The sequence below is a fragment of the Phycodurus eques genome, chromosome 3 (assembly GCF_024500275.1).
Source record: "Phycodurus eques isolate BA_2022a chromosome 3, UOR_Pequ_1.1, whole genome shotgun sequence".
NCBI classification, from domain to species: domain Eukaryota; kingdom Metazoa; phylum Chordata; class Actinopteri; order Syngnathiformes; family Syngnathidae; genus Phycodurus; species Phycodurus eques.
In genome coordinates this window covers 23,378,730-23,406,518 of record NC_084527.1, presented here as the reverse complement: position 1 = coordinate 23,406,518, position 27,789 = coordinate 23,378,730, and the positions used below count along the sequence as shown (strand labels likewise).

The window sequence follows — 27,789 nt, the reverse complement described above, 5'->3', positions numbered from 1 at the left end:
GCCAGGACTGAACCAAACTTAACATGTCCGCCAACCATCTAAAGTATTGTGGAAAATCAGTCTTGTAGTTTTGGCATAATCCTCCTAACGAAGGAACAGGCGGTGATCAACATAGAAATAAAAAGGCCTCCACCAAGGCCGAATGATCCCAAACACGTGTGTTTGAAAAGTCAAGAAGTTCAAGGCCGTACTATCGCCAGTTGCTGCATGTGCTCGATTTTTGCAACACTTGACCCTGATGAAAGTGGTCCATAAGAGTGAAACTATACGGTTACATTCTTGTATGCACCACTTGAAAAAGTTTGGTGGGAATCGGTCATGTCATTTTTTGTTTGTTTGTTTGTTTGTTTGTTTTTTAAATCCTGCTAACAAACAAACAAGCGGTGATCAAAATGAGAAAAATCCCGCTGACCCCTGCCAAGGTCAAACAATTCTTCACTTGTAAGGGTGACAAATTCTCATATCCAACACCCTTCATAGGTTTGTGGAAATCGGTGGTGTAGGTTTCAAAACAATCGCTGATCAAAATGATACCATTTGAACTTTTGGACCTGGTGGAGGTAAGATTTCTTCTCTGTAGCTTCTTTACCAAGACATTTGAAAAAAAAATATTTTTTGCACTTAACATTAACGTGTGAATGTTCTAAAGATCGCATAGTTTTGTTTCAAATGTCACGGTAGTGTTCATTTTTAGAGAAATTTGCTTGTCTTCTTTTTAGTAAAGTGCAACATAAATAGCCTTTTTTTCAGAAAGTGCAACAGGAATAGTTTCTTCTTTTTAGAAAAGTACATCATCATTGGTTTATCGTCTTTTTAGGAAATTCAATAGTTGTGTCTTTTATGGAACGAACAATGCAGAAAAGTTTGCGCCGCCCTAGTTTCCCCTGCCGTTTCCAACAAGTTTGACGCAGCCGTCAAAAGCAGATCTACTAGCCACAGGTTTGAGTTGCACTGTATTTGTATTCATCTCTGTACCATACCGAAAAATCCCAAAACATGGACTGTCATACCCTGACTAAATGTAGTTTGGCAATTCCTCAGTTTTCATCTTGCATCGTTAGGTGTCTTGCAATTTTTGTAGCTGTTCCTAAAATAGTTTTTAACTCAGCGCTGATTTTTAGCGAGTTACGAAAATAATTGGCTCTTGGAGAAGATCTTCTTGCTAATTACCCTCCATTCGATCTTGGAGACGTTGCACTTTGCTCAAAAAAGAGATTAATCTTCTCCGACATGCACTTTTGTGTCATTTCGGCAGGTTCCGACCTGGCAGGGAGTGATCCGACGACACCTGAAGTCATCCTTCCTATTCCTTCCTCCCGAGACGATCGGTCACCACTTACAGTACCCAAAGAGCACAAGTCCATCAAGAGGAGCAACGGCCAGCCAGGCGACGACTCGGACAGCGAATTCGAGTCCGACCCGCCTTCGCCTAAAAGCAGCGAAGAGGAAGAGGAAGAACCAGAGGAGCCCGAGGAAGACGAAGGCCCAATCAGTGAACATGGTGACGACACCGAGCCGGAGAATCTGGGCCAGCGACCGCTCTTGATGGAGTCTGAAGAAGATGGCGAGGACGAAGACAAGTGTAGTTCTGACTCTGACAACAAGGTGAAGAATATCGCCAAGAAGGAAGGTACGACCAGACGGGGGCGTCAAAGACAGTCCTCTCCAGTTCTGGTGGACCCCCACGAGTCCCTCGGCTCAGTGGACATCTTTGGTGCCGTTCCCTTCCTTGGCAGAGCGTCCCCTGTTGGAGATATCTTTGCCAAAGCACCTTTCCGACAAGTGAGCCTTGAACAGTCACCCGCCGACGATTTCGATGTTTTCACCAAAGCGCCGTTCAGCCGGAATCTCTCCAAGAACGCCAGCGGCCAGACGCCACCCGTTTCCCCCGATGGTGTGGATGTCTTCGGCTTCGGCCCATTCCAGCCGGGCGTCCCATTTCCGACCACGTCCAAGAGCGCCGAGGACATCTTCTTTCCCTTTGCCGAGGACTCACCACGGCAACAGAGGTTGAAACAGCGCAGCCTCCAGAAGTTGTCATCGCGCCAGAGGAAAACCAAGCAGGAAGGCACCGGTACGGGCGGCGGCAAGCGGCACCACGGCACCCCCACGGCCGGACGGAAAACTGTAAAACCCGCCAAAGCTGCTTTCCGCACCCCCGATCGAGTCCGGAGACACAAGAAAGTGAGCCGGCGGGACTCTCAGAGCAGCAATGAGTTCCTAAGTGACTCTAAAGAGAACATCAGTCTTGACATCACCATCGCAGAAGGGAAGGACAACAGTGCCCAACTCCAAAAGGACGAGATTCTGGACCCCTTCGGAGCCAAACCGTTCCACCCTCAGGACGGAGGACGAAACGGAGGCAGCTACCCGGGGGGCCTCCCTGAAAGCAAGAGTGACCTGGGTACCTCCTGGGCAGTGGCTCTTCATGGGGATTGTAACACTACGGACGACTTTGGGGCGGTGCCTTTTACGGAAGTGGTGGTCCCTGGCGGACCTCAGCAACAGCCAGTGGAACTGGACCCATTTGGTGCCGCGCCGTTTCCATCCAAGCAATGACTCGCTCTTGTATGTCTTCCATTATGACTGGTCGCTGTTACATAGGCCCCGAGATTCTTGTTTAGTCGTGGAACAGACACTGCCTGACTTTTTAAGACCACGTAAATCCTACGGAAGCACGTTGGAGTCCGCTTAGCTGTTTTATGCTGCATCGTTACGGCCGAGAAACATTAGCAACACGACCAACTGATTTCTAATGTGCGACCACTCAAGACCTGTGTTTTTATTTAGAAACCAGCACCACGAAACTCCGCTCGGAGGATGCTAGACCCTTAACGAGGAAAGTAAAACCACAGACGTGACACTTTTGGGGTGGCTCCTTCGTTACGCTCAAGAAACTTTAGCAACCTGACAAACTGTGATTTCTAACGTACGAACACACGACCCGTTTATTTTTTATTTTTTCCATTTAGCAAGCAGGACCGCAACACGACTCAACAAGACCAGCAAGTCCAAGTCAACTCACTAAAACCACTGACTTATGTTTTTTCAGATCCACTGCCCTGCATTATGCTCGAGAAACCTTAGCAACCTGACAGACTGATTTGTAAGATGTGACCACTCTCATATGTTCTGAGTGAAATATTCTAGCAGGCCCAAGTCCCGGGCTGCTTTTAATGGGGAAATTAATAGTACAGATGTTATTGGGGTGGTTCCCTTTGTTACGGTTGAGAAACATAAGCCGGCAAACTGATTTCTATTGCATGACAGTTCCACTTGTACAGCATGTTTTATTTAACAAGTAGCACTGCGACACATTGACTGGAGGATGCTGGAAGTCCTGGGCGGCTTTCTAAAACCACTGATTTAGTTTTTTGGGACAGTGCTCTTCGTTACCGTTGAGAAACATTAGCAACCCGGCGAACTCTGTCCGACTGTTCCGTTGCCAACCCCGCAGCAACCGTCAAGATTTTTTGGGACGCTTTAGGTAGAGGTCGCTGAAGGTAGGGTCGACTTGGGCACACCGCCAGTGAGAAATCCTGGGTTGCGTTTGAGAAACTTTAGCAAACCGAAAACTGTGATTTGTAATGTGCAACTGTTCCACGAGTGCTGGTCTGAGCAACCAGTCTGTTTTTATTTAGAAAGTAACACTTAGACATGAGGCCATAAGACAGGCAAGCCCACATTCCTCAGAAACAAGATTGTTTTGGACCCATTTGAGCAGAGGCATGGATGGTGCCGACCCAGACAGGCAGCACCAGTGGGATGTTCTTGGGGCGGTGTTCTTCCCTACACTTGAGAAATCTTAGTAACCCTCCAACTGTGATTTCTAATGTGCGACTGTTCCACTCGAAACCTGTTTTATTTAGCAAGCAGCACCCGACCACGAGCATCAATTCCAAGTTATGGGAGGCCCTTTAAAACCACTGACTGATGTTTTGGGGGGCCAGTGCCTTTTGGTATACTCGAGAAACATTAGCAAGCCTCCAACTGTGATTTGTAATGTTTGACTGTTCCACTAGTACTGCCCTAAGCGGCCAGTCTGTTTTTATGTAGGAAATAGCATCACAAGAACTTTGATCGGAAGATGCAATACTGGCAAGATTCTTTTGGTCCCATTTGGGTGAAGGTGTCCAGGCGTCTCTGAAAACAAGGTAGACCTGGAGGCCACTAGGGAGAAGTCCTGTGGGAAATCCTGGGCCCCACAAGTGGGTCTTGACAGAAAAATGTAAAGCCAAGGGATTGGTTTCCGAGTTGGTCATCTACAGCGGACCTCAGCAGCAAGACCACTTTCCAGACACCCTGGTGAGATTTTGGATCTCCCTGAAAGTCACCAGTGGGCGCGTCCTGGGTGGCTCGTCACGGGTAACGAAAACCAAGGTTGGATTTTTGGATTTTGGGGTTATTCCCATTGTCACCAGTGGGAAGTCCTAGACCGTTCTTCACAGGTGAAAAGTAATACCATGAACAGATTTTGTCGCAGAACTGGCACAAGAGATATTGCCGGCGGCCAGTCACAGACGGAATTTTGGACCAGCATTGCAGCAGACATCTTCCGAACCGGTTCCAAACAAGAAGTGACTCATTCTTGTGTAAGTCTTCCTTTGCCCCCTTTTTTTCTGGGTAGGGGGGCAGAATCAGCAGACATTACCAGCACCCCTTAAATTCTGTGGAAGAATTCTGGAGTCTGCATGTTGTTTTAGCTGTTTTCATCCTGCAGAAGCAACCTTCTCCAAACTCTGATTTCTAATGTGTGACCGTTCCACTCACATCTTTTTTTATAACAGTAGGACCTTGACTTAGGAGTGCCCCAACTTTATTTTTCTAGTTACGGCGTCACTTTGTCATTTTTCGTTTGTGTTGTTGCGAGCCAAAATTTGAGTTACAAGCAAGCTTCAGACACGCCACCGCTTGGATAAACTTGGTAAAAAAAAAAATTATCAATTAATCCCCTCGCATCTCTGCAAGGAGAGCCACCGTTCATTGACCAATTAAAACCAACTAAACTCGTAATTCAAGGTACCGCTGTAGTTCACACCGCAAAGCCTTACTAGATTTACTATACGGGAGCGCATTAGCTGCACAGTACCTCTGGAAACTTTTTTAACCACTTGTTTGTTTTTATTTTTTAAATTAATTCTTGAGTTTTTTCCCTTCTTTTTCTATGCATGTCACCAATGTGGACCAGATGGGATTTTTTTTTTTTTTTTTTGTTCCTCCCCACGTTGGTCATGAGTTGAATTTTTTTTTAATTTGGACATTTTCTGTAACCATTTATTTTCACAAGTGCTCTCTTTTGATTGGAAGATACACTGATGTTTTTTAGGCTGAAGTATATATATTTTTTCGATTGTTTGAAAAATGCGTGAGTTGAAATATATTATTTGAGAAATGAACTGAGAATTTTTATTTGCACAAACATCACAACACAACTTTTTTTATTATTTTATTTGGAGTTCCCAAGAATTTAATACAAAAAAAGTTAATCTACATGAAATTTGTATAATTTCTTTTCACGTTCTTGCTCTGATAAAAACAATGTAGCACATACTAATGCTAAATGGTTACTATAATTACACAAATCAGGAACATTGCATGTGGCCCTAGAAGAACCCGAGACAAATAACAGCGATTATTTTACTAATACCGTCATAGTCCAGTCTATGATGTGGTATTATGGGATAGTCAAGTCGTATATGGTTACATCTCATCTATTCCAGTCCTATATAGAATAGTCTGGTCCACAGGCGTCAAACTCAATGCCAGGGGTCCACATCTGGCCTGCCACATCATTTTATGTGGCTTGTGAAAGCAAATCATGTATCCACTTCCATGAGTCTTTCTAAAAATTGTAACAAAATTTAGAATTTTCATATTTAATAAATAATGCTGACAGATTGCACTATTTTGTTTTTTTGTTACCAAACTATATTCCTTGACTTCTGCTTTCAAAAGTAGTTATCCATTAATTTGTTTGTATAATATGAGGCGATTAAACATTTATATAGTTATACTGTCATAACAGCCCTTTCTGAGGGAACCCAAAACTACAATGTGGCCTGTGACAGAAGGTCTAGTCCGTCACAGTCTAGGATGCGGTATGATAGTCTTGTATATGGCTATTCCGCTCTACTGTAGCACAAACAGCCAGTGTAGAATAGTTGTGAATGGTTATGTCTATTGTAGTCCAGTATAATAGACAGGACTGGATAGTCTGTTGCATCTATTATAGTCTAGTCCAGGGGTCTCAAACTAATTTTTGTCGCGGGCCACATTGTAGTTATTGCTTCCCAATAAAAAATGTTCAACAATTATTAAATTTATTTAAAAAAGGTGATTGGTAACATCAAATGCTTGCAATATCTCAACATTATACAAGTAAAGACACCGAAACATGAAGTCGACACACATGATTTGCTTTTGTGGGCCACAAAAAAATTATGTTGCGGCCCGCATCTGGCCACCAGTTTGACACCTGTGGTCAAGTCTATTCTGAATACGTAGACTTGCCCAGTCTCATCTAGTAATGGTAGAGGTGGGACTAAGTCATTGCTTTTTAAGTCACTCAAGACTTTGTCGAGTCAGTCTCGACTTGAGGGCAATGACTTGGTCCCACCACTGAGTAATGATCTACTCTGCCTCGTCTAGTCAAATTAACAGAAGGATGGGATACTGTTGCCATACAGACAGTCCCCTCCGAAAGTATTGGAACGGCAAGGTCAATTCCTTTTGTTTTTGTTGTATACTGAGGACATTTGGGTTTCAGCTCAAAAGATGAATATAAGACAAAAGGTCAGAATTCTAGCTTTTATTTCCATCTAGATGTGTTAAACAACTCAGGACAGAGCAAATTTTCCCATTTTTCAAGTGAGCCAAAGTATTGGAACGTGACTAATGGGTGTTTCCAGCTGCTCGGGATTAAATCAAATTGATTGCTTAAACATTAGAGAGTTCTTGTTTTTGGCTTTGGGTTTCACCTGTGGAAACTGCATTTGCTCTTAACAGATCCACTGCCATTAATGCCTTCAGAAGTCAAATATCAATGTTAACTGGGAAGGCTGGGACTGAATGAGTTCAGCAAACACGAAGACCATAGAGCTGTCTATGGGAAGCTGAGAGAATAGGTCAAATCAATCACAGCTATTGCACAAACATTGTACATAGCCAATACAACAATTTGGAATGTCCTGAAAAAGCAAAACTACTGGTATATAATGAGCAACAGACATCGAATAGGTCGACCAAGGGTATCAACAGCAGTTGATGACAGAAACATGGCGAGAGACACCACTGCCAACCACCACAGGGCAGGGGTGAAGGTATCACACAAGACTGAGAGAAGAACTATACAGGCCATACCGCAAGATGCAAACCACTCATCAGCAAAAAGAATCGGAAGGCCAGATTGAATTTTGCAAAGCAGTACAGAGACGAGCCACTAAGAATCAGAATCAGAATCAGAATCATCTTTATTTGCCAAGTATGTCCAAAACACACAAGGAATTTGTCTCCGGTAGTTGGAGCCGCTCTAGTACAACAAACAGTCTAAGGTTTTGGAACAAGGTTTTATGGCCTGATGAGACAAGGTTAACCTCTACCAAAGTGATGGAAAGAGAGAGAAAGGATCTGCTTATGATCCAAAACACACAAGCTCATCTGTGAAGGTGATGTCATGGCTTGGGCTTGCACGGCTGCCTCTGTAATGGGCTCACTAGTCTTTATTAATGATGTAATTCATGATGGTAACAGCAGAATGAATTCTGAAGTCTACAAAACCATTTTGTCTGGTAATTTACAGACAAATGCATCCAAACTAATCGGGAGAAGCTGCTTCATGCAACAAGACAACGACCCAAAACACTGTCAACACAACAAAGGACTTCATCGGGGGGGCGGGGAACTGGAAGGTCTTAGTCTGGCCAAGTCAATCACCCGACCTTAACCCAATAGAGAATGCATTTTACTCCCTGAAGAGAAGACTGATGGGAGAAACCCCCAGAAACAAACAAGTACTGAAAGAGGCTAGAGTAAAGGCCTAGAAAAGCATTTCAAATAAAGAATGCAACAGTTTGTTGAAGTCCATGGGTCACAGGCTTGATGCAGTTATTGCAAGTAAGGGTTACGCTACCAAATATTAAATGTTATTCACTTCAAGTTAATTCAATAGTGTCTGTTCCAATATTTTTGCTCACTTGAAAAGTGTGTGGCTTAAAGCAAAAGGTGCTCTGTCCTGAGTTTAACACATCGAGATGTAAGTAGCGTGAAATAAAAGCTGAAATTCTGAACTCATTCATCTTTTGAGCTGAAACCCAAATGTCTTCAGTATTCAACAAAAACAAAGGGATTGACCTTTCCGTTCCAATACTTTTGGAGGGGCACTGTACTTGAGTCAAATATTGTCTAGCCTAGCATGGTATAGCACAGGGTAGGATAGTCTGGTTTAGACGAGGATGGGGATAGTCTTATCTATGATTGAGTCTATTGGGATCTGATTCATATTGGAGTTGAGTAATACTCTGTCCTAAACTAGTTGTCATCTAGTCTAGGATCAGTTAGAATAGCCAGTTTTTAGACTAACAGGGGATAGTTAAGACTTGTATAGTCCTCTCTCATTTAGTCTAGGAGAGAGTAGACAAGTTTTTTAACTTAAACCTTGAAGAACAGTGTTTCTCATATTTTCTCACATAAAGGAGCACCTTATAAAACCAGTAAGGTAAAGTTTCCATAGTTACAAAAACAACGAAAATAACTCCATGCTAACAATCTTTGTCACTCCCTGTTTGTTCCCGTTGACTACAGTGTTAGTGGCCGACTGGTTAGCACGTCACAGTTCTAAGGACACGGGGTTCCAATCCGGCCTCGCCTGTGTGGCGTTTGCATGTTCTCCCTTGTCTACGTGGGTTTTCTCCGGGTGCTCCGGTTTCCTCCCACATCACATGCATGGTAGGTTAATTGAAAACTCTAAATTGCCTGTGAGTGCGAATGGTTGTTTGTTTCATATTTGTATAAATATTGTACAACCTCCTAGTTGAGTCTATTATTGTTTAGTAGTCATAGGCGTGACTAGCATATTATAGTATATTAGTAGTCGTAGTGGCGGCACGGTGGACGACTCTGTGGTCGACTGGTTAGCACGTCAGCCTCACAGTTCTGAGGACCGGGGTTCAATCCCCGTCCCCGCCTGTGTGGAGTTTGCATGTTCTCCCCGTGCCTGCGTGGGTTTTCTCCGGGCACTCCGGTTTCCTCCCACATCCCAAAAACATGCATCAATTGGAGACTAAATTGCCCGTAGGTGTGAATGTGAGTGCGGATGGTTGTTCGTTTGTATGTGCCCTGCGATTGGCTGGCAACCAGTTCAAGGTGTACCCCGCCTCCTGCCCGATGACAAATGGGATAGGCTCCAGCACGCCCGTGACCCTAGTGAGGAGAAGCAGCTCAGTAAATGGATGGATGGATAGTAGTAGTAGTAGTCTAGGAGAGCGTAGGATAGTCAAGTATGGGACAGTCGTCGTCTATTGTAATGTAGTCTATTCCAGTCTCATAACATAGTTTAGTACAGCAATAGTCTACTTTAGTACAAGGTAAGATAGTCTAGTCATACAGTGCCGTAAAATGTATTGGCTCCCTTCTCAAATTCTTATAGTTTTGCATAGTTTCCCCAATTTAATGTTAAGGATCATCAACTAAATGTAAAATCCAATGTCCGACACTACTGGGCAGCGCGGCGCTGTGTTCGGCCACTGTGACGAAAATTTCATAAATTCCATCCATCCATCTTCTACCACTTATCCGAGGTCGGGTCACGGGGGCAGTAGCTTAAGCAGGGACGCCCAGAGTTCCCTCTCCCCAGCCGCTTCAATCCATCTCTTCCGGGGGGATCCCGAGGCGTTCCCAGGCCAGCCGAGAGACGTAGTCTCTCCAGCGTGTCCTGGGTCGTCCCCGGGGTCTCCTCCCGGTGGGACGTGCCCGGAACACCTCACCGGGGAGGCATCCGAATCAGATGCCCCAGCCACCTCATCTGGCTCCTCTCGATGTGAAGGAGCAAACGGCTGTACTCTGAGATCCTCCCAGATAACCGAGCTTCTCACCCTATCTCTAAGGGAGAGCCCGGACACCCTGCGGAGGAAACTCATTTCGCCCGGTTGTATCCGGGATCTTGTTCTTTCGGTCACGACCCACAGCTTGTGACCATAGTTGAGGGTAGGAACGCAGAGCGACCGGTAAATTGAGAGCTTCGCCTTTCGGCCTAGCTCCTTCTTTACCACAACGGATCGATATAAAGTCTGCATCACTGCAGACGCTGCACCGATCCGCCTGTCGATCTCCCGTTCCATTCTTCCCTCACTCGTGAACAAGACCCCGAGATACTTGAACTCCTCCACTTGGGGCAGGATTTCATCCCCGACCTGGAGAGGGCACGCCACCCTTTTCCGACTGAAGACCAGGGTCTCAGATTTGGAGGTGCTGATTCTCATCCCAGCCGCTTTACACTCAGCTGCGAACTGCTCCAATGAGAGTTGGAGGTCACGGCTTGATGAAGCCAACAGAACCACATCATCTGAAAAAAGCAGAGATGCAATACTGAGGCCACCAAACCGGACTCCCTCTACGCCTCGGCTGCGCCTAGAAATTCTGTCCATAAAAGTTATGAACAGAATCGGTGACAAAGGGCACCCTTGGCGGAGTCCAACCTTCACCGGAAACGAGTCCGACTTACTGCCGGATATGCGGACCAAACTCTGTCTCCGGTCGTATAGGGACCGAACATCCCGTATCAGGGGGTTCGGTACCCCATACTCCCGAAGCACCCCCCACAGGACCACCTGAGGGACACGGTCTAACGCCTTCTCCAAGTCCACAAAACACATGTAGACTGGTTGGGCGAACTCCCACGCACCCTCGAGGACCCTGCCAAGGGTGTAGAGCTGGTCCACTGTTCCACGGCCAGGACGAAAACCACACCACACTGCTCCTCCTGAATCTGGGATTCGACTTCCCGATGGACCCTCCTCTCCAGCACCCCTGAATAGACCTTACCAGGGAGGCTGAGGAGTGTGATTCCCCCTGTAATTGGAACACACCCTCCGGTCCACCTTCTTAAAAAGGGGGACCGCCACCCCAGTCTGCCAATCCAGAGGCACTGTCCCCGATGTCCATGCAATGTTGCAGAGGCGTGTCAACCAGGACAAGCCCTACAACATCCAGAGCCTTGAGGAACCCCAGAGATAGGACAGCCCGCCTCAGAGAACCCAGACTCTGCTCCCTCATTGGAAGGCGCGTCGGTGGAATTGAGGAGGTATTCGAAGTATTCTCCCCACCGGCTCACAACGTCCCGAGTTGAGGTCAGCAGCGCCCCATCCCCACTATACACAGTGTTGATGGTGCACTGCTTTCCCCTCCTGAGACGTCGGATGGTGGACCAGAATTTACTCGATGCCGTCCGGAAGTCTTTCCATGGCCTCACCGAACTCCTCCCATGCCCAAGTTTTTGCTTCAGCGACCACCAAAGCTGCATTCCACTTGGCCAGCCGGTACCCATCAGCTGCCTCAGGAGTCCCACAGGCCAAAAAGGGCCGATAGGACTCCTCCTTCAGCTTGACGGCATCCCTCACCATTGGTGTCCACCAACGGGTTCGGGGATTGCCGCACCGACCACCTTACGGCCACAACTCCGGTCAGCCGCCTCAGCAATGGACATGATCCACTCGGACTCGATGTCCCCCGCCTCTCCCGGAACATGAGCAAAGTTCTGTCGGAGGTGGGAGTTGAAACTCCTTCTGACAGGGGATTCCGCCAGACGTTCCCAGCAGACCCTCACAATACGTTTGGGCCTGCCACGTCGGACCGGCATCTTCCCCCCACCATCGGAGCCAACTCACCACCAGGTGGTGATCAGTTTATAGCTCCACCCCTCTCTTTACCCGAGTGTCCAAGACATGCGGCCGCAAGTCCGATGACACGACCACAAAGTCGATCATCCAACTGCGACCTAGGGTGTCCTGGTGCCAAGTGCACGTGTGGACACCCTTATGCTTGAACATGGTGTTCGTTATGGACAATCCGTGACGAGCACAGAAGTCCAATAACAGAACACCGCTCGGGTTCTGATCGGGGGGGCCGTTCCTCCCAATCACGCCCTTCCAGGTCTCACTGTCATTGCCCACGTGAGCATTGAAGTCCCCCAGCAGAACGATGGAGTCCCCAGTGGGAGCGCTCTCCAGCACCCCCTCCAAGGACTCCAAAAAGGGTGGGTACTCTGAACTGGTGTGTGCATAGGCACAAACAACAGTCAGGACCCGTTCCCCCAGCCGAAGGCGGAGGGAGGCTACCCTCTCGTCCACCGGGGTAAACCCCAACGTACAGGGAGCAATAAGTATACTCACACCTGCTCGGTGCCTCTCACCGTGGGCAACTCCAGAGTGGAAGAGAGCCCAACCACTGTCGAGAGGACTGGTACCAGAGCCCAAGCTGTGCGTGGTGGCGAGTCCGACTATATCTAGTTGGAACTTCTCGACCTCACACACCAGGTCAGGCTCCTTCCCTGCCAGAGAGGTGACATTCCACATCCCTAGAGTCAGCTTCTGTAGCCGGGGATCGGATCACCAAGGTCCCTGCCTTTGGCTACCGCCCAGCTCGCATTGCGCCCGACCCCTATGGCCCCTCCCAGAGGTGGTGAGCCGGCCACCAGGCGCTCGCCTTCGTGCCCCGCCTCCAGGAATTTCATAAATGAATTTGATGAAATAGACACTACATAGTTTAAAAAAAAAAAAAGCTGCTTGGTTCGCTCTGTAATAGTCTAGGATAGGGTAGGATAGTCTCGTCTTCAATGGTTGAGTTAGTCAGTCAACCTACTGTAGTTTAATACAGTCTTAGTCAGGACCATGTAGGATAGTGTTGCAGTACATTCTTACAATGTACACAAAGAGTGTCGTGTAGTTGTCTTCCATGTTGGCTAGGAGTGCACGTTGGTGTCAACGAGGTCCGCAGGGCAGGGCCGGCTGTGTCTGTAGGCCATGATGAAACAGGACGACTGGTGCCACCAGTAGAACATGAGCAGCAGCAGCACGTGCCACAGCTGATGGCTCGAGCCCACGTAGTTCAGCTGGCCTAAAACAACACATTCATTAACAACACGTCATTTACCCGAAAAACATTTTGGCCAATCTCACCATTCTTTCCTCGTTTTTAAATAATGATTTTTATTTTATTTTTTTACGCTAAAAGGAGAAAATACAACTTGGAAGTCCATGTATGTCATTGGATGGTGACGAAAGTACAAATTAAGTTTTTTCATTTTTTAATAAATTTGGATATGCTTCAGGAGAGAAAACAAAATACAAGTCTCCAAATTTTGTGATTTGTTGGGGGACAAAATTATCTGAAAGTCAACTAAATTTAAAACAAACAGGAATTTTCATTTTGGAGAAATGTTTTTAAAAAATACATAACATTTTTATCGGAATAATAATGTAACATTTTGTTTATAAGGAAAAGTCTCAAATTCTTCATTGGAATTGAAGAGGAATTTTCTTTCTACCTGGAACATGAGGAAATTGTATTTTTATTTTTTTTCCTGTTCAAAAAGAAACATATCGTCAAATTTGATCCATGTTTTTCATTAAACAGTGATGGAGCTCCAAATATTGTGAGTTTTCGGTTTCAATTGATAGAAAATGAAAAATGTCTTTTTGGAGAGAAATACAAAAATTGGATGCTTTTCATTAGAAAGCGGCAATCTGAAATTGTATTTATTTAATTAAACTATTGAAATAATAATAATGAATAAACATAATTATAAAACTTTAAATATATTACAAATTATTGCATTAACTTTGTATCATAAAAACTAAAAAAAATGTTTTTTTAAACACAAAATTTAGATATTTGTTGCCATCCAATGAAAAGCATGTGTCATCACATTTTCTTCTAGTTACGGGTAGCTCTTTTTCTCCCATTACACAAACAAAAATCTTTTTTTGTGTTGAATAAAAACAACAAAACCTCATACAATTTAGAAAATAAGACTTTTGAAGTGAGTTTTTTTGTTTTAAAAAAATCTTATTTTTGAAAGAAAAATTTGTGTTTCTTCACACAGAGAGACACAGAAATCAGATTTCCTCTGCTGATCATTGTGAATTGTTAGTGGATGATTTGGCATTTGCATACTGCATACTGACCTGGGAAATATCGTTCAGGCACTTTGGAGACATAGAAGAGCAGCGCCAATGCCGCCATCAAATACATGACCAACACACGGGGGATGAATGCCTGCAGAGAGACCAACGTTAAATTAAAAAAAAATAAGCCAAGGCATGTCCCGATCTGATCAGTACGTGTATAAGCGACTGCTGAAAGACACACAGACACAGTCTGCCTTGATTCTATTCCGCAGTACGATAGAACGTCAGACAGGTTAGCAATTGTAACGCATTCAAATTATTTAACTTCAAATAGAAGTTTAACAAGTGTGAATTATTTTGGGAAGCACAGGCTTGTGGTCATAAATCAATAGTGTCGTTTGGAGTCACACACGTGACCTATAACCACGTAGCTGCATGGACTGTCCATCCATCCATTTTCCAAGCCTGCTTATCCACACACACACACACACACACACACACACACACACACATATATATATATATATATATATATATGCAAACACATACATGTACATATATATGTGTGTATGTATATATTGGTTGCAAAAAATAATGTAACATCCCTAAATGATATTAAAAATATGCACAGCCTTACTTGCACGAGTTCCGAGGAAAATCCGCCAGCGTCGCAAACCCAGTGCACAACGGGCACCAGACCGCACGACGCCAGCGCGCAGAAGGCCAGCGATCGAGGGCGGCGCCACTGCTTGCTCAGGTAGTTTGGGTGGATGTGTGCCAGGAACACGGACAGGATCATGGCCAACACTGTCACCAGGTAGACCTGACGCCAGTACTGACACACAAAAACATTTGCTTTCAGAGGTGTTCATTATAAAAAATAAATCACAGAATTACAAAAAAATATATATTGGAAAAAAAAGGCACATTTTGTGATTTTTAAAAACAAAGAATGGCCAAATGTTGCAAGTTATTTTGTTTTTATCATAACTTTTTATTTTTTAAATCATAAAAACACAACCAAATATGGACACATTTTTAGATTTTCTTGTTTTAATTGTAAACAAACAACCGACAAAAAATAGCCCAACATTAAGAAAGAGGGGAGCCATTTATTTGGTTTTTATTGTAAAATAAAATAAATTACCCCCGGTCACATTTTGCATCATAAAACAACAAAAAGTGGCCAAATTTACAGTTTACTTTATCATTAACATAAAAAAAAGAAAACTTAAGTCTGTGAGATTTTTCAATATACTGTATATTCGTGCTGCAACAACGACTCATATAAAGTGGTGGCAACGAATTTCATTGATTCGTTGTCACGCAATTTTCACGTCAGTCACTCGCCACCAGTGTTGCCACAGTTACCATGAAAAACTGAGCTCCTTCACTAATTACTTGATTTTACAAGTAACTTAGTTACTGATTATTTTATTTTAAAAGTAACTGTTAGATTACAAATAACTATTAGTTACATTTAGCAAATGCCGACAACACTGCCTCAAAATAAAAATGACAACCGATTTTGCCAATACTTTATTGGAAGTGCATTTTTATGCACAGTAATGTCTAAGAATAAAGTTTTTATTCAAAAAGAAATAAAATAATCTTTTTTGACTCAAAATTAGAGCTCGGACTCGCTGTCTGATTCACAAACGACTTTTCGGATTGACAGTTCAATGACTACCAAATCACAATCGAATTATTACTCCTTGTACTATTCAAAAATAAAGACATGTCATTGTCCAACAAATGAAAAATGTAATTTGATTTAGAGGTGTCACGATCCCAGAATTCTGACTTTGATACGATACCCGCATAAAGTACCTCGATACCATCCAACCATCCATTTTCTAAGCCGCTTCTCCTATCTAGGGTCGCAGGCATGCCGGAGCCTATCCCAGCTATCATTGGGCAGGAGGAGGGGTACACCCTGAACCGATACCATTACTGAAATACCATGGCAAAAATCTAAAACATCAGTAAAAGCATTGGAATGAAAACTGCCAGAAAAATTCTAATACGTTTATATTTTTTATTACTTAAAAACATCATGAAAAACTTTGGGGGGGAAATGTAATCATGGAATTAGCCCATTCTTAGTCTTTTTTTAAACAAATTGATAAATGCTTGCATTATCATATATATGACAAATCTATTTTATGTATTCATGTATTTATTTAGAATATGTGTGTGTTTGTATGCACAGTCCCCTCCAAAAGTATTAGAATGACAAGGGGAATTTCTTTGGTTTTGTTGTATACTGGAGACATTTGGAGTTGTTGTATACTGGAGACAAATGCAGTTTTCACAGGTAAAGCCCAAAACAAGGTTAATCTAATGTTTAAGCAATCAATCTAAAAGGCAACACCTGAGCAACTAGAAACAGCCATCAGTCACGTTCCAATACTCTGTCCTGAGGTGTTTAACACATCTAGATGTAAATGCCGTGAAATAAAAGCTGGAATTCTGAACTTTTGTCTTATATTAATCTTTTGATCTGAAACCCAAATATCTTCGGTATGCAACAAAACCAAATGAATTGACCTTACTGTTCAAATACCTTTGGAGGGGACTGTATGTCCTGTTCATTGACCTGCCTCATGTTACTCTCTACTGAAAGTGGTGATTGTCTGCATTTGCCTAAGATGAGGTATCCATCCATCCATTTTCCGAGCCGCTTCTCCTCATTAGGGTCGCGGGCATGCTGGAGCCTATCCCAGCTATCATCGGGCAGGAGGCGGGGTACACCTTGAACTGGTCGCCAGCCAATCGCAGGGCACATACAAACAACCAACCATTCGCACTCACATTCACACCTACGGGGCAATTTAGAATCGTCAATTAACCTACCCTGCATCTTTTTGGGATGTGGGAGGAAACCGGAGTGCCCGGAGAAAACCCACGCAGGCACGGGGAGAACATGCGAAGTCCACACAGGCGGGACCGGGGATTGAACCCCGGTCCTCAGAAATGTGAGGCAGACGATCTAACCAGTCGTCCGCCGAAGATGAAGTAAAATTGCAAAATTACATCGGCAATGTTCAAATGTGTTCTATATTCAATATAGTAGTAACGCACGATGAGATGTAAAAACAAACTATAATCCAATTACTATTTTTTAAGCAGTAATGCGTTATATAGCTTGTTACCTGAAAAAAAAACGTAATATTTGAATAACGCATTACCAGCAACAGTACCCGCCGTAAAGCGCAATGCTCCCTGCCATAAAATGCCACACAAGAAGAGCATAGTGTGGCAGAAGTACAATAGAGCCACATGGATAGTGGGGCCGGTGTTTTTTTTTGTGTGTGTGTGTGTGTGTGGACAAAGTGGTCCAAAATGTTTGAGCATTTCACTCTCCACAATGTGTTGCTGCGCTGCTTGCCTGCCAGCTTTGGACATCACAGGAGCACAAGACATATGACACAGAACTTCAAACAAAAATGTGCATTTGTTTTACCCTGGTGTCTGCTGCCAGCTTGGCATTGCAAATGAAAATGTGTTCTCAATGACCTTACCTAGCTAAATAAAAGAGTAATATACAAAAAGTGAGCTCAATAGCATGGTAAGTCACGGCTACAAGTTGTGTGCACCTTGCACTTTTGATAGCGACTGACAGCGATTAGTTCTCCAAATAAGAGGCAAAACGTCAAGCTGTATATATGTCACTCACAGTTGTAGTTTATTGTAAACTGGACACATAAAAACAAAAAGACTTACAAAAAGAAAAATGAACTAACATACAGTAAGAAGGCAATGATGCTAAGGTAATTGTAAGCCTTCAAACAAAATCAACAATGCACCCCTGAGTGTTATATACTTAGTCTGGTGTAATAACTATTAATGAAGAGACGGAATACAATAGCATATCTGCTTGTATCGCTCTTCAACATACTTTACAACAAATGCGCATCTCAACACAAGATGGGGGGATTAAGGGGGTGGGTTTCTACAGCATTTGGAAAGGGACAAACTTAACGGGTCCACAACATGTCACGTTACCTAATGGCCTTAAGTATAAAAATACTTTTGTTATGCTGGCAACCAGTTCAGGGTGTACCCCGCCTCCTGCCTGATGATAGCTGGGATAGGCTCCAGCGCGCCCACGACCCGCGTGAGGAGAAGCGGCTCAGAAAATGGATGGATGGTATTAAGAAAGTGTTTTTTATTGTCTATTGTTCTGATAACTCAAGGGTATTCCAGCAAGCAGGTTCAAAATGGTTCAAAATCTGAGTTCTGACTTGGCCTCCCCAGAACTCAAAAACTGGGACCATTCAGATCCAGAACAGCTGATTTGAATTAGTTCAATCAAGTCTAAGTACGCTCACCTTAAGCTGAGCGCGTTCAACAGCCACATCCAAAAGACATCATCAATGGAGCCCCGAAACCGATATAAACATGTCGTGTTACTTGGAATTTGGTGGAGGTGTTAATGAAGGCGTTTAGTGCTATGATAATATATTCTGTAAAAAAAAAGACAAACAAGTAACACTGCTGCAGAAGGAAACTGATGCATGAATGAATGTGGAGTTTCAATGTATTAATTGTATTCATACTAATTGGCATTTAATACATTCTCAATTAACATTCAACACATTTTTATTTAACACAATTTTATTTACATATTTGTGTCACTGATTTGTAGACCCAAATGTAACGGTCTATGTGAAGATACACTAAATTACATGCAATATACATGACGTGCCCCATCCACGTCACATTTGGAAGCCAAAATGACATCCAATTAGGCAGCATGGGGGGGAGCTACCTTTTTGGTGGTCAAGGGTTAAATTGGATTTTTAAAATGGACAGGTGAGCCAGGCCATTTGGAGATGAGGTCAAAAGAAAGCGTTAAAAATTATGGACTCTAATAATAAAATAATATTGTTTTATTTTATTTACAGTAAACCAATTAACCAAATATTAGATACACGAACAAAATTTAAAAAAATAAAACCATTTTAACAAATAAAATTCATTCCAAATTAAAATGTTATTTTTCGAATTACTAGTGATGGGCATATGACACCGAGACTTTGGAGCTTGTGTCACTCTTCCTGAAGCGGAGTGATTTGAAAAGCTGTGTCGGAGCTTGTATCACAACACCAGTGTCACGTGACCGATAAGCTTCGAACGTCATCGCTGTTTCGTTTCGCGCTTCATTCCTTCAAAATGTTTCAAAGCTTTTCATTGGCTCAGTCTTTCAGTGTCTGTCACTGGCTCATGGCGTTTCATTTATTCTTTGGGTTAATCTAGAATGTGTTTGAGAGTATGGGGGAGAGCATCTGCATATTGTAATGACGATATAATCATTATTTGGTATGAATGAACAAAACACTTGAATGACCATACAGACTTTGCTGAACTTTTATTGCTGTCATGGGAAACAATGCCAGTGCTTTGGTCGGGCTCTTTAGAGGTTGCTATGGCTTCAGTTGTCCACCAGATGTCACCGTCACTGAAGCCTTGAAGCTTTGAATCTTTTTCGACACAATTGTTAGGAAAGCCTCAGTGGTTCATGAGGCTTCACTTGCAGACCACTATAAATTACTTCATTATTAATAAAGCAATTATTGAAATAAAAAAAAAAAAAATGTAAAATTAGTTTACAAATGTTAAAATACTAAAAATTACATACTACTAGTACGACGACATGTATTTTAGTGACTATAAATCAATTAACCGATGATTTCAATAATGAATAAAAATGTATGATGGTTTATTTTACAGATAAAATAATTTATTCTCGTTTTACAATGCAATTATTTAGACTTACAGTAAATGCTCATGTATAATGCGCAGTTTTATCTCCCCCAAATTTTTGAAAATCAATAGTGCACATTATACATAGGTATAGGGGAAAATGGAAAAAAACTCGCATTTTATAAAAGTATGCCGCCATTTAGGTTATGAAAAAGCTCTGCACTTTCATTCCAATATGCCACCGCCACCTAGAGGTTATGAGAAAGGTGTAGCCTACACTTTTATTCCAATATGACGGGTACATACGACTGCATATATGTACAGTTGCGCTCATAAATTTACATACACTGGCAGAATTTGTGAAAAGAGTTTGCGTTTTTTTCCCCCATTTATTGTGAACAAAAAAGTGTACAAATTTGGACTCACTTTATTAATTAAGAGAATAGACAAATTTTGTAAGGTTTGTTTTATGTCATGAGAAAATGTGAGTTTAAAAAAAAAAAGATGAAATTTTAGGTTAGTTTTTTAACTGTAAAAAAATAAATAAATAAAATTAAGGAAATAAATACTTGTTGCCTCTCTTTGTTCTTGTTTTTAAAAATCTACAACAAAGAATAAATGAATGGACGAAGATTGAGGGGTCTTTCGTCCTCATAAAAAAAAGTGTCTTTTTTTTGTCAGGGGCAAAAAAAAAAGGTTACATTTTTTAGTTTTAGCCATAAAAACTCATAAAAATGGCCAGATTGGTGTTTTTACTGCTCCTGAAAAAAGATGGTAGATATACAAATCTAACCCCAAAAACAAAGACTGGCCATATATATATATATATATATATATATATAAATATATATATATTTTTTTTTTTTTTTTTAAAGGGAACATATTTTGCCAAAACAACTTTTTCTAGTATTTGGGATGTAATATTGTCGCTGTGGTGCCTCAGTAAACATGTGAAATATGAATTAAAATCGTCCACGCGTTCCTGAGTTCTTCGTTTTTTTCGCAGAGAGGCCTGAAATCAGGTCATTTGATTTTCTCAAGCTTATCTATGTCAGTAGCGAAGATCTCCGCCTTTCCACTCCCGAGCCAGCAATGTCAACATAACGAACACGTGCGCTGTCACAAGTGGGTCTTCAACACAGAGGCAAACAATCAGAGGAAAGGGGTCAGTCTTAGCCAAATATGGACAAAGTGGATACAAAACCGGGTCAAACAAAAGTAGCTGCCAAAGGGGCCTTTTCTGGACACTCGTATGATAAAACCAAGATATTTTTATTTTTTTTTTAATAAAATTGACACTTTTATACTAAGTCCATATTAGAGAGTCCCCCTATTAAATAGCCAAAATACGGGACCTTTAATAGATACAATTTTGAGTTTACATAGAAGCGAAAAACACATTTTGCAGTTCTGTGTGTGGGGCGGGGGTTGTTGTTTTCAGTGTAAAAGACAAATGGGGAAAAAAAAGTGGGTTTTTTTTTCAGGAGAAAATAAAAATACCAATTTTGGAGAAAGGCCAAATGTTTTTTTTCATTGTAATGAGGATGAAATGCTGATTCACCTGAGTTCGGTGTTGGATATTTTGTGTTCCAATAATATTTGTGTTGCGTATAGAAAACACCCGCCTCTGGTGGCATACTCACATTATTGCAGTAGAATGCGTAGAAGACGGCAGGCACATAGCAGCCCAGGATGCCCACCGACACGCCGGCATAGTCCAGCGCCATCCAGCGCCGACTCGTCTTCTCCGAGCGGTGGCAGCAGAACACGTGGTAGCCCGCGGAGCAAAGCAGACATAGCTGGACACAGAAGTGATGGGTTAACCTGTACTTTTAGCGCCATCTTGTGGCATTCCATAGAGTACAAAACAGCAAATAGTTAAGATTTTCAACGAATAACAGAGGATAGTTTCCCCAAGAAAATCCACTGATTGGTGAATTTACAAATAACGAATCACAAATGTGCGGCAGAACAGTGTACCTGGAAGCAGAAAAGGCCGACTGAGTAGATGACATAGTCCTCGCGTGATGCTCCCAGCTGGGGCAGAACCTGCGCCATGTGGTACACAGCCAGGAAAAAGAAGAGCAGGAAGCCCAGCAGGTGAGTCCAGATATTCACCGTCTCGTTGGACAGGATGAATAGGCTGACGGACAGACGCAAAGCACACACGTCAACAAACCACCACGGCTGAGTGCTCAGAGAACTAACTAAATAGCTGAGAAACTATGTGGCTGAATGACTGATTAGCTGTCTAATTTCCTGACTATGTAAAATCTGCTGAAGAACTAACTAACTGTCTTACTCACTGATTTATTACTACGGCTGCAACTAATTATTTTAATAACAGATTTATCTTTAGATTTCTTTTTGATTAATTGATGTATCGGATTTAAAAAAAAACATTTCTCCATGCCTTTATTCAAAAACAGGACATTATTTCAAATTGAGAATTGTGAGAATTGTGTAGAAAATGCACAACATTAATTGATTATGATTCAGTTCCTGCTTTGGTCTGTAACATCAGAAAATGGACAAAAATAGTTGGTTTCCAAAGTAAAAGATGCTTGCAGAAGTCTTATTTTTAAGTAATAAATATAATTATTAATATTTACCTAACCTTGGTAAACAATAGTATTAAAAGTATATTAATAAGAAACAAACAAAATAACTAAAACCAAAATTGAAAAAAATGTTTCGTAAACTAAATCAAATAAAAACTATCACCGTGTTCTAAGGATGGCCGAACCAGTTATTAGGTTTAGGGAGCAACCACTTTTTCACACAGGGCCATGTAGGTTTGGATTTATTTTCTCCCTTAATAATAAAAAACTTCATTTAAAACTGCATTTTGTGTTTACTTGTATACCAATATTTAAATTTGTTTGATGATGGGAAACATCTAAGTTGTCACACTTAGACACATGCAAAAAAAATAAGAAATCAGGAAGGGGGCAAACACTTTTGCAACACTTTAACTAGCTGTCTAACAAACTTACACCCAGACTGAGTAATTAGCTGTCTCACTATCTGACTAACTTCCTCACTAACTAGTGACTAAATAGCTAAATAACTAATCAGCCTAATTTGCTGTGTCGAGCTAACCTGCTGACTACATGAGTATTAAGCAGTGTAACTGACTGACTAATTAGCTGTCTCATTATTTGACTAACTACCTGATTAACTTAACTGAACTAACTCTTAACTTGCTAACCTGCTGCCAAACTACCTGGCAAGAATTAAGCCATGTAACTGTCTATCCTACTAACGACATGATTAACTACTTCACCAGCTGACCAATTTACTAGCTGAATAACTATCAATTTGCAATGGCGATTAACCAACTAGCTAACTTCTAATTTACTAAGTAGCAGGCTAACTATTGATTAACTAGCTAAATGGCTAATTACATGTTTAACTAGCAAACCCTGGTGAACTAATTAGCTGTCTATTTGACTGATGAGCTAAGTAACTAACCAATTAACCAACCACCAAGCTGACTACCTACCTACCTAACTAACCAACCACCAACCCACCCCCCTCACGCGCTTTCCCCACCTTTTGATGCAGAGCCTGGAGGGCAGGTATGCCCTATATCCGTCCGTGATGTAGGGGTTCTCGCGCAGGTACCCCGGGATCTGCTCGTAGGTGTACAGGCGGATCCCACGGGGCGCCAGCACCGGCCAGTACTGGTAGCCCCCCAGCTCGATGTAGTGGGTGGTCTGGGCACTCTTCTGGCCCTTCTGAGGCATCACGGCGGTGGGGGATGCTTTCTTCTGACCTAAGGAGGGACTCTACGAGACAAAACAGGTCACAAAATGACAGTTATTGAATAATAATCAACATTTTAGGAGGTGCTATGTCATATATTTAACGTCAGCTGTACAGGCTGTCACAAGCCAGTGCAAACAGTAAGCTGGACCAAAGCCCAGATAAATGCAGAGGGCATCCAGCTTAAAACTTTGCCAAACAAATATGATCGTTCGTCCAAAGAATTACATACCGGATAGGTCGTGGCCCGGGTTAACAATGTGGCTGTTAAGGGCAGCAGTGGAAATTCAGCTACTGTGGGTCGAAGACGAAGGAGACGTGGAAAGAGGGTTCTGAGGCAGAAAGAGAAGAGGACAGTACAGAGCCTAGAACTGAAATTGGGGACTTTGAATGTTGGGACTATTAGCTCAGGAGTTGGTTGATATGATGATTAAGAGAATGTTAGATTCATTGTGTGTCCAGGAGAGCAGGTGGAAAGGCAGTAAGGCTAGAAGCTGAGGGGCAGGGTTCAAATTATTTTACCATGGTAGAGATGGAAAGAGAAATGGAGGATGGGCTATTTTAAAGAGGCTCTAAGAAGATATCCTTGTTTTGTTTCTAAATACATTAAATATGTTTGAAATGCTGAAAACATGCAAAAACTTATAACAATATAGTGTAAATTGTTGAGATTTAGCTTGAGCATCTTTTTCACTGTTTTAATTTTCCAGATTTTGTGGGCGGGGCTAAAAAAATAGGGCTGAGGCGTAAACTTTCTTGCGCGAGTTCCCTCCCCCACTATATAAGGACAAAGTGGCATCATTTCGTTTGGCTGCTCAGTTGTGAGTTAGCTGTTAGCTTCATATGTGACCCTTTTTTCAGTGTGCGTGATTAAAAATTTCATCTAGACTTTACACCGATCTAATCGGCCTGATCTGTACCGGCCGATAATTAGCATTTTATGCTGATTGGCTTTGTCATAATTTGCCGATCCGATCAATTCTCCGCAAAAGATATTTTTTCCGCGTCGCCATCGTGTTCAGTACATTTGAATCCAAAAGCTAGTTTATTTTTAGCCTTGTTGCGTGTCTTTTGCCGTGGTACTCTAAATATCTGACGCCAATAAGGTTTTTTTTTTTTTTAAAACATATCGGCGGTGTGGGACAATCAACACATCTGAGACTGACAACACGTTATGCCTAAATCAGACGACAAGACAAATTTGGTCTTCCACGATTGCACTGTGTCAGACTACTGCAATAAAAACTTGTATTCCGATACCACCGCATCCCGTCTTTTACAATCACTGGGCTTTATCTTGTCAACTCAAACGCGACCGGATACACTTGTCACCATGGCGACGACAAAAACAATGGATCACGCCGCGTATTACAAAAACAAAATGGGGGAAAACGTGTGGTGGTTGTCACCGGTGCTCGGGAGAGGACTTTCATTTAAGAATTGCTTGAGGTATGTTCACGTACACAAATCATATGCTGGAGCGACCAACTGAAAAAGTTGATCGCACCAGTGCTACAAGTGCAAATGCTAGTGTAGAGCCCTGTCAGGTGTGTTGTGACAGAAGACTCTCTGCTAGGATGAAGGGCAACGTTCATAAAACAGTGGTGAGGCCAGTCATGATGAGCGGATTAAAGACAGTGGCACTGAAGAGACAACAGGAAGCAGTGCTGGATGAAAATGTTGAGGCTCTCTCTAGGAGCGACCAGGTTGGATAGGATTAGAAATGAGCACATCAGAAGGACAGCCAAGGTTTGATGTTTTGGAGACGAAGTTAAAGAGAGAGCAGACTTCAACAGTTTGGACACGTCCAGAGGAGAGAGAGTGAGATAGTATATTGGGATAAGGAAGATGATGATGGAACTGCCGGGAAAGAGAGCTCGAGGAAGACCAAAGAGAAGGTCGATAACTGTAGTGAGGGAAGACATGAGGGCAGTTGGTGTTACAGAAGAGGATGCAGGAGATAGGCTTACATGGAAAAGGATGACGCGCTGTGGCGACCCCTAACGGGACAAGCCGAAAGGAAAATAACTATTTCATACTCAGTTTATGTTGAGTACTTCCACATTTACCATAGTCAAAAGTGCGTGTACTCAAGTACATAGTGTGAGTACTTTTACCACCTCTGCTAAACAATGAAAATCAGGTCTAACTGAGTCATAACTTCCATTTAAAAAATAAATATAATAATAAAATAAAAAATTTAAAAAAAAAACCTCATATTTAACAACTGCTGACTAAGCGGGTATAAACGGCAAGCGACGACAATATACACAGCGGTCATCGAATCAGTCCTGTTTTCTTCCATCACAGTCTGGTTTGGTGCTGCTACAAAAAAGGACAAACTCCGACTGCAACGGACAATCAAAACTGCTGAAAGGATTGTCGGTACCCCCCTACCCACCATTGAGGACTTGCACGCTGCCAGAACTAAGACAAGGGCGTGCAAAATCCTCTCGGAACGTCTGCACCCCGGTCACCGGCTCTTCCGGCTCCTTCCCTCAGGTAGGCGCTACCGATCAACGCAAACTAGAACTAGTAGACATTCCAACAGCTTCTTCCCTCTTGCGATCAACTTCTTAAACGCCTAACCTATCATTCCATTACAACAAGCTGGCAATTTTTTGACTTGAGTTCGTTGTCACATTTCTGTGGGGCCAATTATGTATTACTCGTGCACTCACTGTAGTTGTCTCGCCATGCTGCACTATTTGCATATACTGGCCACTCATGCCAGAGTAGCATCTGCTCCATTTGCACACTGATTGAGGAGTATCTGTAACATTTGCACAACCGACATTGTCCCAGATGATCGCACTACTCGTCACTTTAAACCGCATACACTCCTTGAAGTCTCAGCGCCCTTTGCACAATGGTCATTGCACCGGACTATTGCAATATTAGTCATTCGAACTGCTCTAAGTGCTAGAGGACTCTGCATCTTTTTGGACAATTGTTTTTTGTCAATGTCTTTATGTCTCCAAAGTGTTCTGTAAATTGACTGTCTGTTGTACTAGAGCGGCTCCAACTACCGGAGACAAATTCCTTGTATGTTTTGGACATACATGGCAAATAAAGATGGATTCTGATTCTGATATTTGTCACCAAACCCTGTTAAAAGCGCTTTCTTTGTAAATACGTCCGAAGACTCAAATTACACCAAAAGTAACTCGAATGACACTATACTGGTTAAATAACGCCTCCGTAATACCGGAGTACGTAAATGTTTAATACATTCCAACTGAGTTTGGCGACGAGAGGGGGTTTAAATAGGCTACAACAACAAGCTAGCTAATTTTTCGACTAAATTGAAGATTAACTCACCGTTCAACTTTATGAATGTACACTTCGTTCCATATTTGGGTCTCACTAAACACACTGAACATTTGAAAAAATCAAATCGTTAAACCGTAACTTGGAATTCAACCCAGCGACGATTAACTTTAAATGTTATCTTCCAAATCAGTATTGACGTCAACAATAAAGGACCCACCCTGCCTCCATAAGACAAGAGCGTCCTAAGAGTGCCTGAATAAAAATACACTAACGATAAATTGAAAGTACAGTACAGTAAATCCGATCCGTAAATTATATATGTTTTTCTCTCGCTCGTCGAGTCCTGTATTTGTGTGAATAATAATAAAATACAGATGAAATGACTAGTTTAAAAAAAAAACAGCAAAAAACACTTGTCATTACGCTTGTCTCAACATAAACACAATAACTAAAAATGTATCAGACCTGTGGCTAATGATGTGAAGAAATCAGTTCAGGGAGCCGTGGTTGTTGAATTTTCTCTGTGTAGAGACAATCAGCGAGACAGAGTCAGAGTGCAGTATTTCTCAATACCTAAAACACAAAACCCTATATATCCAGATATTATTTGTCGGGGCTGGCAGACGGCCTACCCCAACAAATAATAGCTGTAATGAAAAATAATTTCTTCTAATGGCAAGGAAGTAACATCATGATATAGTTCTGTGTGTAATGTATACAAAAAGTTTTTATTAATACTGTGACAAGTTAACACTGATGGAGACGCACACCCTTTTCGAAAGTAAAAGAAATAATCAATATTTGTAAGTGACAATAGATCATTGTAGTATAATCATATTTAAATACTTTCCAATTCATTATTTTTCCTTTAACGGACTAACTAACTGACTAAATAGCTGTCTTAGTAACTCGGTGTCCA

At 42.3% G+C, this 27,789-nt stretch overlaps 2 protein-coding genes across 4 annotated transcripts in view; one reads left to right on the top strand and one right to left on the bottom strand.

Annotated features, from left to right (window-relative positions):
- Positions 1-5,834, top strand: part of bmp2k (BMP2 inducible kinase) — a 60,153-nt gene extending 54,319 nt beyond the window's left edge. The window contains 1 exon segment of the mRNA XM_061672736.1: positions 1,256-5,834. Coding sequence (XP_061528720.1) covers positions 1,256-2,559 — 1,304 coding nt within the window. The 3' untranslated portion in view covers positions 2,560-5,834.
- On the bottom strand, positions 5,361-27,086 carry paqr3a (progestin and adipoQ receptor family member IIIa). Of its 3 annotated transcripts, XM_061672739.1 has the most exons (9): positions 26,919-27,086; positions 23,830-23,929; positions 23,385-23,620; positions 21,810-21,972; positions 21,473-21,628; positions 14,758-14,955; positions 14,178-14,268; positions 12,912-13,107; positions 5,361-9,417 (listed from the first exon to the last, which is right to left on the bottom strand). In XM_061672739.1, the coding sequence occupies exons 1-8, from the start codon at positions 26,978-26,980 to the stop codon at positions 12,953-12,955; spliced, it is 1,161 nt and encodes a 386-aa protein (XP_061528723.1). In that variant the 5' UTR covers positions 26,981-27,086; the 3' UTR covers positions 5,361-9,417; positions 12,912-12,952. The 3 variants fall into 3 exon arrangements, with proteins under 3 accessions (XP_061528723.1, XP_061528721.1, XP_061528724.1); XM_061672737.1 differs by lacking the exon at positions 5,361-9,417 and having other exon boundaries at positions 12,100-13,107; XM_061672740.1 differs by lacking the exons at positions 5,361-9,417; positions 23,830-23,929 and having other exon boundaries at positions 12,101-13,107.
- Positions 27,087-27,789: the final 703 nt, after the last annotated feature.